Raw genomic sequence first — 10,871 nt, forward strand, 5'->3', positions numbered from 1 at the left:
ATACCTCGTGATGGCGCGATTTTGGCAGGCAGACGCTGCGGCCGCCCTGGGTGGGCGTCGCCACCCCTCCGGTTGATTTTATCGTCGCCGCGCTGCTTCCTCTGCGGACCTCACGAGAGGAGGTATCCATCTCCTGCGACACTGACCGTCCTCCCGGACGGGATCGAGCGCTCGGTCAGGACCCCCGCCGGCGTCCTCTGCTCCAGCACCAGAGCTGGTGGCACTACGAGCCGCCCTGGAGGAGGTAGCTGCAATGGAACCCCCACCGGGCAAGGACACCACCCGAACGCGAACACCACCATCGTTTACCTTGACTCCAGGGCGGCACTACAGCAGTGTGCCAAAATTGAGTTTTGTCTTGGGTGTTAGAGGGGAAAATTCCCCACCAAAAAGAGGGAAGAGAGTGGAAAACTGCTGATTCGATTAGATCCAGAAAGAGTGAGAAACGGCATAAAGCAGGCATTCTATTCTAGGGTGTAGAATGTTTGATGCTAAACCGGGCATCCACACAACTGCTCTTTCTATAGGTAAACAATCTAGGTTTTCTTGGTTGGGAGTGGAAAATTGTTCTTAAAATTTGCTGGTGAGAGTGGAAAATGAATTTCAATTGGATGTCGTTTCCCACCCAAATCGACAAATTTTGGGACATTGCACTACAGACGGTGGACGTGGGACCGGCGGCGCAAGCGAGCCAGCTAGGAGATAGCATCTGGCGGCTCCTACTGCAGCTGGCCGACCGCGGCCGGCGACTTCACCTCCAGTGGGTCCCAGCCCCTTGCGATCTGCCGGGCAACGAGCGGGCCGACGCTCTGGCAAAGGAGGTCGCCGAGCTTGATCAGACCAGTGCCCCCTGGATGTCAGAAGCATTACCCGCGCCGCCGCCAGGGCCATGCGACGCTCATGGCAAGAGAGCTGGCCCGGTGGCTGGTACCGCTGCATCTTCCCGGATCAGACCCTGCCCGCGCCGGTACTGCTGGACAGCCGGGAGGCAGCGGTGGACATCCACCAGCTACCGGAGTGCGTCGGCCGAGTATCCCCCCCCCGCATCGGCCGCCGGCTGACCACGGACCCCCACCTGCCCCAGCTGTGCGGACATCGACTGCCTGGCCGCCCGGTGCCTGGTGCGTGGAAAGGAGGCGGATACCTTGCAGTATGTCTTGCTGCGCTGGCTGTGCCTATGCGGGGCCTGCCTCCACGCACTGGGCAACATATACGGACGCCCCACCGACATGAGAAAGGACGACGTGGTTGCAGCCTTGGCTGCCGGCTTTCCACCCACCAGAGTCGAACGACTACAACCCGGTAAACCGGGGCCGAGTGGAGTCAACAACAACAACAATAACAACAACAACAACAACAACAACAACAACAACAACAACAACAACCTAATAGCAGTCGGCGGGCAATGAAACGCATGAGTATCGCTCGTGGGCACTTCAGTGCGGCGGGTGTATCGTTTTGAATTTCCACTCATACCCTCAAACTTCGCCGCAACGTTGACACGGGTGTGGCTTCGGCCCCATATCTCAGCAACCAGGCAGCCGATCGGGACGGGTCCAACATTAATGTATCGTGAGATTGACTGGCTATGAAATAATGTCCGTTAGCGACGCGAAGCAAGCGACAGAGCCGCATGAACATTGTTCATATCTATTTTATCAATGTAGATATTATATGAAAGATATAGAGGACTGACAAAAACACTTCGCTATCCGAAACCTTTGGTATATTTTTGCAGCATTTGTTTTGTCATTGTGTAGAAATGGACTAAGTTGAATAGTTCTTTGTCTGCGTTTCCGGTGCTGAGTCACTTGAAGTGGTGCTGCCACATCAAATTAATGCCCTCATGTTTTAACATTATTCAAACATTATCGTCATGTTTTCCAGGCGGACTAGCAACGGTCAGTTGTCCTTACTGCGACTTCAGCTGTCGGGGACAAGATCTTCTGAACATTCACGTGAAGAAGAAACACGGCCACATAGGCAGGAACGGCAAATTGAAGTGTGAATGGTGTCAGTACACAACGCACAAATCTGACTATATGACACTACACCTCCGTACACACACAGGAGAGCGGCCTTACCGCTGTGATATATGTGACAAAGCGTTTGCTGTACACTGTACTCTGACTAAACACCGCCGTACACACACGGGAGAGCGGCCGCACCGCTGTGATATATGTGGCAAAACGTTTACCGTACAAGGGACTCTAATAACCCACCGCCGCTCACACACGGGAGAGCGGCCGTACCGCTGTGATATATGTGCGAAGTCGTTTTCCCATAAAAGTAATCTGACCGCCCATCGCCGTATACACACGGGAGAGCGGCCGTACCGCTGTGACATATGTGACAAAACGTTTAATCGGCAATCAGCCCTGGCCCGACACAATCGATGTCATGCATGCTGATGGGTCAGACGCTGGTACACAGACGTGCCCACACCGCCGAAAATGTGGTGCGATACCGTTGAAAGCTCGGCCAAGCTCCGTACCAGGGAACGGCCGTACGGCGGCTCCAGCTGCGCGGTACGGTTCCTTCACCTGTCACCTGCCATCAATATCATACATATGCGGACCCATGGTGTGCTACAGAAACGTGACAAGATGTACAATCCTGCTGATATGTGACAAAACTTTGTTTGGTAGGATACCTGATGAGACAAACATGGCTTGCAATACAATTTGATGGAGGAAATGGTCTGTCATGGTTGGCAGAAAACTCATCACAGTGGTTTGAGGCAGGGGCTTACGGTTCTATGCTACCACATAGGGAGGGCTCAGGAGACTGATGACGTCGCAGGGTTTCAAGGTTTTGTCGATTTTGAAGACATTGCTGTGCAGCAAATAATCTTTTTTTAGGCTCTAAGGGAGCACATAGGATAATATCAAACTGCATTAGAGGCTAAAATCCTCAAAGATAAATATTGGCGAAGATTGGCAGACAACCGCTGACGTTATTTTTCAAGGTCACCGATGTAAACAAACCAACAACCATTCTACCTCCTATATACGGCCTTGGTTTGAGGGTAGTTTCTTTTGTCAGCTCCACGCGCGCTGGACCTCGGTGTATGACGTGAGATCTGAGTACCTATGTACGGCTCTCGGTAGGTTTTGCACTTTTACATTTCCGGTTAGATCTCAGAAACTAATCGATCTACGATGAAGCCATTTTACATGATAATGGCCGGCTTGTGAACCAACAAGTCGATCGCATCTTCAACACTTAAAGGAAAAGGGCCACCTTCGTGAAATATGAAGATATCGTTGTTTTTCATTTTGACATTATTATTTTTCATTTTCTTTTTAAAACTGGTGTCAGAAGTGCACAATTCGCGAAAAAGTATTTAAAACTATTTAACATATTGGTACTATGTTGATACTCTCTACGGCACCTACTGTATGATGGCATAGCGATGACGTCACACTCAAGCCAATCAGCGTTCAGAAGACAGACTCGTCGGATTGTGTCAGATAAGCTGATTGGTTAAAGCTGAGCTGGTTGGAGCTGATTGGTAAAAAACCAAAGCCTCGCCGCGGGTGGCTGTATTGTCGGATAAGAACGCATTCCTGGGATAAGAACGCATTCCTGGCGTATTTTCTTTTAAAATTGCCGATAACTACGAATGGAGGCCGAAATCGGCCGTAAGGAGGTAGACAGATACGTTTTCGGACACGGGCTACAAGATGGCTATCTCAGTTTCAATCCCCATGTTAAAGGTGGCCCTTTTCCTTTAAAAGCTTAAGACGACGAAGATATAGCCTGAAGTACACTAAATTTTCTAGCTGCAAAACCTACCGCTAAAGCCCGCGAGACCTGTACATGTAGAGAAAACGCTGAACGACTAAAAATCGGAGAAAAAGAAGAGAGAGAGAGAGAGAGAGAGAGAGAGAGAGAGAGAGAGAGAGAGAGAGAGAGAGAGAGAGAGAGAGAGAGAGAGAGAGAGAGAGAGAGAGAGAGAGAGAGAGAGAGAGAGAGAGAGAGAGAGAGGAGATGAGAGTGGGGGGACGGGGGACGGACGGACGGACGGAAACAGTACAAATGCAGAAGGTAAAGAGCAATGACCGCCTTTTTTCACCAGCAATGACCTTATTAAAGGGACCCTCCCACCTTCAAAAAAGTAAATGAATTGGCATGAAAGTGATGTCGCTCGGTTCAGAACGAGCAAAAACGAATATCTACCAAATTTCATCGAAAAATATTCACCGGTTTTCAAGATATTAGACTTTTTTTTTGTTTACTTTTTGGGATCTCCGCTGTTCCTATAGCGACTTTATTTGAAAGTGCGGCATTTGTTGCGCGCAAAGCAGCATATACCACCGCGTGCTACAAAACGTTTTAGTCAAACATTTAAAAATCGTTAGATATCTGCGCTGCCGTCACACATTCAGAGGGGTATACCTATGCATTAGCCCCTCTGAATCAAAATGCTGCAATTTTGAAATTCAATATTTCCGATTTAAGGCATTTCTCGATGTTGTGAGTGCCGAAACCGGTAATTGTGAGCCAGGGACCCCATTTTGGCTATCTCAACTCAAATCTAATGTTAAGGTGGGAGGGTCCCTTTAATTGTGCCAAGGCTATGTAAACCAGGTAGAACACTCCCGACGAAAAACTGGGGACAAAAATGAATTTAGTAACCGCGACTCTGGGGACCAAACAAACTCAGGTTGTCATGGTAACGGGGCATATTTTGCATGAGTACGCATCTAATAACTCATTTTACAACGAATCATCTCACAAAAAAGCCAAAAGACTTGTCGGACCACTACTAGAATGAATTGCAGTTTTCATAAATGATTCTAGTTTATATCAGACTGGTCTAAATGTCAAAATGAAATCCTAGGCTGAACGGCCCGTGCTGCTATAGGTTACCTCTAACGCTCTGGCCCCCAAAATCGTCACTGGCTTATCAGCCAATGAGCGTCGAGTATTACCTACCGTACGCTGATTGGTGGGATCACTGCATTTGTTGTTTAGAATGCTCACGGTTTTGATAGCGCTAGCGAAGGTGTCTCCACTTCTCGTAATGTTAAAAGCCCGGAGCGCACCCCCTGAATTGTGCGAAAAAAAACAGCATTTCTTACACACCGAATCGAAAGATCCATTGGCCAAAGACACGAGGATAAATCGTAATGAACCGTTCGTGGCAGAAATAGAATATTTTCCCGCCCGGGAAAAGATCACTTGATCTTTTCCCGGCCCCGCCGGGACAAGATCACCCGTTTTTAAATTTATAGAAATAAAAAATTAAAGATTTTGTAGCAATTATAGTCTGGCAAACGTAAGAAAGAATGGATTTAAAGTGCTTCGGTCATTGATGCATGTGCATTTATATTGTAAGAGCATATTTTCCCTCACAACTTTTTCACAAATTTCACCAAGCCATACATTTCAAGTGCTAAAAACACGTACAAAGTGATTGAGGCGCTTTAACTCCGTTCTTTCTTTGGTTTGCCAGACTATAATAGTGTGTGAGAAATAAAATTATGCATGGGTCTGCCGGGAAGATAAAAAATTATTAGCACTCGTGCCATCTTTTCACTCGGGACCTTTGGTTCCTCGTGAACAGATTACCACACTCGTGCTGATAATGATTTGTCATCTTCCCGGCAAACCCATACATAGTTAGGTATATGTCTGTCTCTTGCCTTTTCTTTTTTTTTGCATCTTTTGCCTATACGAAATGTTTTAACTGATGCAATATTATATCCAAAAGACTAGCCGCAAAATCTTAGCCAATTTGTTCAAAGTTTTGGTTATGGCTGAATGATATCTATATGTAGTTAATGTAAAAGGTATCTTTTGTATTATTGTCTGTGAGAAAAAAAAACATTTTGTAGCCTAGCTCTTCCCATGACAGCCTTTGTGGTGTTGTGGTTTCAAGTGGCACACGGGAGAGCGGCACGGTCAATTTTACCTGCACCTTCACGTTTTTACCGTCTTCAAACATTATCGTCATGTTTTCCAGGCGGACTGCCAACGGTCGGTTGTCCTCATTGCGGGTTCAGCTGTCTGGGACAAGATCGTCTGAACATGCACCTCAAGGATAGACACGGTCACATCGGCAGGAACGACAAATTCAAGTGTGAATGGTGTCAGTACTCTACGGAGAGATCCGACCACATGGCCGCCCACCGTCGTACACACACGGGAGAGCGGCCGTACCGCTGTGATATATGTGACAAAACGTTTGCTGTTCGATTTAGTTTGAATAAACATCGCCGCACACACACGGGAGAGCGGCCGTACCGCTGTGAAATATGCGACAAAACGTTTGCCGGACAATGGACTCTAACAATCCACCGCCGCTCACACTCGAGAGAGCGGCCTTACCCCTGTGATTTATGTGCAAAGTCGTTTTCTGCGCACAGTAAGTTGGCCATCCACCGTCGTACACACACGGGAGAGCGGCCGTACCGCTGTGATATATGTGACAAAACGTTTGCTGGACAGTGGAATCTAACAAGCCACCGCCGCTCACACATGAGAGAGCGGTCTTCTTACCGTTGTAATATATGTGCGAAGTCGTTTTCTGAGCACAGAAAGTTGGCCATCCACCGTCGTACACACACGGGAGAGCGGCCGTACCGCTGTGATGTGTGTGACAAAACGTTTCCTGGACAATGGAATCTAACAAGCCACCGCCGCTCACACATGAGAGAGCGGCCTTACCGCTGTGATGTATGTGCGAAGTCGTTTCGCCATCAATGTAATCTGACCAGGCACCGCCTCACACACACAGTAGAGCGGCCGTAGTTTGATATACACCTGAGCCAAAACGTCAAGCACACCTGACCGAACATAAACGATGTCATGCGCTGATTGGTCAGACGCTGGTACACAGACGTACCCACAACACCGCCGAAAAGGTGGTGCGATACCGTTGAAAGCTCGGCCAAGCCCGTACCAGGGAACGGCCGTACGGGCTACGACTGCCCTCCTGCGCGGTACGGTTCCTTCACCTATCACGTGTCATCATATACATACGGGCCCACGGTGTGCTACAGAAACGTGACAAGATGGTACAATCCTGCTGATTTGTGACACAGCTGATTTTGTAGTGTACCTACCTGGTGAAACTGCATGGGTTGCAATACAATTGGATCGAGAAAACGGTCTGTCATCGCTGGCGGAAAACTGATCACGGTGTTTTGAGGAGACTTTCTTTTTGGTCAGCTCCACGCGCGCTGCACGGTTCGTCAGTAAGTCATTACATCCACAAAGTAAACAAAATATACCATTTGAAAGATGGCGGTGAGCTGATTCCAAAAAATGTAGCTATTTCAAAATCGTTCAGCAGCCTTTTTAAAAAATTGCGTTTTACAACTTTCTGTTCAACGGGCTGTCCCGGACGCGAGTTTCCTAAGTGTGGAACTGCCCATACCTAAGTTCTCTGATTGGCGTAAGCTTCGCCGAGATGACGTTACAGGCTGTGACGTCATGGCTCACAGTCGGCCGACCAATCGCTGCACGATTATAGGCTAGCGGCGCGCGGCACTAGCGCCCCTGGTGTTATTATGGGAAGTTGAGCAATACATTGAAATCTAATACGTAGCTTGTGTTTGGAACAATTACGTATTACTAAGGCGTCAATGTCTCACAAATTAATTCGTCCATGCTCCTCAAATTTTGCAAAGTGACCTTATATTGTGCGTCATAAGGTACTACGCTTTAAACAATCAGCACACAGCACCAGCCAGGCATTGTTACAAGTAGCGAGCAGTTAAGTGGCGGCAGGTGGCGCTACCATCTCCAGTATCGGTCCAGATGGCGTCACTCACTATCCGCACTATAGATCCGCACTACCTGCGAATAAAATAAATAATAAATCCGCTAATAATCTCGCTAATGGATCTGCTAATAATAAATCCGCACTACCTACTAATCTGTGTCCTATTGGTGTTAAACATCATTCAACGCCGACAGGCAGTATCACCAGCCGTAATACTGAAGACATTTACTCAATGCTGAAGCGAAACGCAGTGCACAAACCCCACCGTCAAAACTCAAGCACCTCGTAGGAGATATGCTTCCAAGGTGGGCGAATGCACGAACGATAACTGAAATAACACCGGTTATATATTCACGTAGAACAAGTTGCTTTTTTTCCTAACTAGGGAACTCGCTAAAATTAAGACTGGCTAAATATTTACGCAGGATAACTGGCTCCGCCTCTTCGCCAACTTAAGGACCCGCCAATCCATGCACCTAGCCGCCAGCGCCAACTGATGACGTCACTCGAACGGGCGACGGTATGAATAGTTCCACACTTAGGAAACTCGCGTCCCGGACATTCTTGAAATCATAGACATGTTTTTTTCGTGTTCCAGTGAACGTTGAACGCCAAAAGAAGGATATGTAGCGGAAAAATATTCTCAAATATTATTGTGCGTCTCCCACAGCCAACAAAAAGGCGCTATCACACAGCTCAGAGTAACGATGAATCAAAGTTAGCCACACAGAAGCATGAAATGACCATTATCGACTAGCAGACCCGGCGCTCTCGGCCCGCCCGCCCGGTCACGGAATTGACGTTCGGCTCTCGTTCTACTAAACGGGTGTCATATTTGTTAGTTAAACGATCCAAATCGCTATCAAAGTTATCCAGGATGCATGTGTGATAATTAATATTCTCACCTATCCTGAATAACTCAAGTATCGACTTGAATCGTTGAATTTACAAATATGACGTCCGTTTAGTAGAGCGACTGCCGAACGTCATTCAGTGGCCAAATAGGCCGAGAGTGCCGGGTCTGCGAGTCGATAAGGGTCATTTTGACGTGTCTGCGTGGCTGACTTTGGTCCATCTTGAGAATGAGTTGAATGATTGCGCCTCATTGTCGGCTGTGGGAGACGTTTATTGATATTTGAGAATATTTTGTTTCGCTACATATTGTTCTTTTGACGTTAAGCCTGGAACACGAAAAACATGCGTAGGATTATAAGAATGTCCGAGACAGCCTGTTGAATAAAAAAGTTAATACGTTTTTACAAAACACAATTTTGAAAAAGGCAATCGAACGATTTTGATAAAATTACATTTTTCAAATCAGCTCACCGTCAGCTTTCGAACGATATATTTCGTTTCTTTTGTGGATGAAATGTTTTCTAGACGAACCGTAACTTGACCTGGGGTGTTCACGGGCACCGCACACTGCTGAGTGCGGTGTGTGCGGTGTGTGCAGCAGGCGTGGGGGTAGGGGATGGGTAGGCGGTTCTCACGTCACGGCTGCGTGCGGTGGACGGTCCGCTGTGGCCACCCGACCAGCCACAGCAGTCGCTGTGTGCAGTATTCTATGTACCGTGCTGTGTGCGGTGACGGAAAGCTGACGTAGGGACGCAGTGGGCGGAGCTTGGAGGCTGTGTGTGGTCCGACCGCACACAGGGCCCGTGAACAGTCCTCCGTGACATGGGTGGATGACGTGAGAACTGGTGACCTGACCTGACCTGGCCTAAATGAATGAAGAGCCATTATCTGTGAGCTCAACTAACAATAAATTTGTGAATAGCACCCCGAGAAATCCAATGACACAGATCCCGAACTTTTGGTCATTGACGTGACCTAAAATGTCAACCAATAAACTAAGACCTTGGATACTTGGATATCATCGGCTTCCTCTTTCATACGGGCAAATGTCGTTTTCCGAAACATTTGGTTTATTGTTGTGGCTTTTGTAAGGTTGCCTATGAAAAACATTTTATAGCTATTCCCATTACAAAAGAAAAAATAGGTACAGCTTTTCCGGTGTTGCGATTTAAAATGGTACACTGGGGAGGGGCTCAGCAACCTTCACGCTTTTGCTGTCTCAAACTGTCTGGCCATGTTTTCCAGGTGGACTGACAGCGGTCAGTTGTTCTTACTGCGACTTCAGCTGTCGGGGACAAGATCGTCTGAACACGCACGTCAAGGATAAACACGGTCACATCGGCAGGAACGGCAAATTGAAGTGCAAGTCATCTCAGTCCTCCTCGGACAAGTCCAAACATATGGCAGACCACGGCCGCTCACACGCAGCAAAGCGGCCGTACCGGTGTGATACATGTAACAAAACGTTTTCTTTACAATGGAACCTAGCAAACCACCTCCGCACACACACGGGAGAGCGGCCGTACCGCTGCGATATATGTAACAAAACGTTTGCTGTACAGTATAGTCTGACCGCCCACCGCCGTACACACACGGGAGAGCAGCCGTATCGCTGTGATATCTGTGGGAAGTCGTTTTCTCAGCAATGTAATCTGAACAACCATCACCGCACACACACGGGAGAGCGGCCTTACCGCTGTGATATTTGTGATAAGTCGTTTTCCCAGCTGGGTCATCTGACATCCCATCACCGTACACACACGGGAGAGCAGCCGTACCAATGTGATATATGTAGTAAGTCGTTTTCTCACGGGAGTCATTTGACCGACCACCGCCGTACACACACGGGAGAGCGGCCGTACGGCTGTGATATATGTGGAAAGTCCTTTGCTCGACCGTTTACTCTGACTCTCCACCGCCGTACACACACGAGAGAGCGCAAACACTGACCTAACATAACCGATGTCATGCACGCGCTGATGGGTGAGTCGGCGGTACACGGACGTACCCACACCGCTGAAAAGCTGGCACAGTGGTTTGGTACCGTTGAAAGCTCGGTGAAGTTCTGTACCTACCAGGGTACGGCCGTACGGCTGCTCCACCTGCGCAGTGCGGTTCCTTCGCCTGTCGCGTGTCATCATACACATACCTACTGTACATGGTGTGCCACAGGAATGTGACCAGATGGTACCTACATCCTGTCGATTTGTGAGACAGCTGTGTTTTGTAGTGTGCCTTTCTTAAAACAAATATCGGTTGAAATACAATTAGACAGAGAAAA

At 48.1% G+C, this 10,871-nt stretch overlaps 1 protein-coding gene across 27 annotated transcripts in view; it reads left to right on the forward strand.

The window, feature by feature from the left end:
- Positions 1-10,871, forward strand: part of LOC122387229 (zinc finger protein 391-like) — an 80,594-nt gene extending 69,723 nt beyond the window's left edge. For 10 of the 27 annotated variants that reach the window (XM_043377237.1, XM_043377233.1, XM_043377238.1 and 7 more), the window contains exon 6: positions 5,972-7,116. In XM_043377237.1, coding sequence (XP_043233172.1) covers positions 5,972-6,759 — 788 coding nt within the window. In that variant the 3' untranslated portion in view covers positions 6,760-7,116. Of the gene's footprint in view, positions 1-1,887; positions 2,698-5,971; positions 7,117-9,835 lie in introns of those variants that run through there. The other 17 variants (XM_043377245.1, XM_043377244.1, XM_043377258.1 and 14 more) reach the window with 3 other exon arrangements.

This window comes from Amphibalanus amphitrite, unplaced genomic scaffold (genome assembly GCF_019059575.1).
Source record: "Amphibalanus amphitrite isolate SeventyFive unplaced genomic scaffold, NRLGWU_Aamphi_draft 000278F_arrow, whole genome shotgun sequence".
In the NCBI taxonomy this organism is placed as follows: Eukaryota; Metazoa; Arthropoda; class Thecostraca; order Balanomorpha; family Balanidae; genus Amphibalanus; species Amphibalanus amphitrite.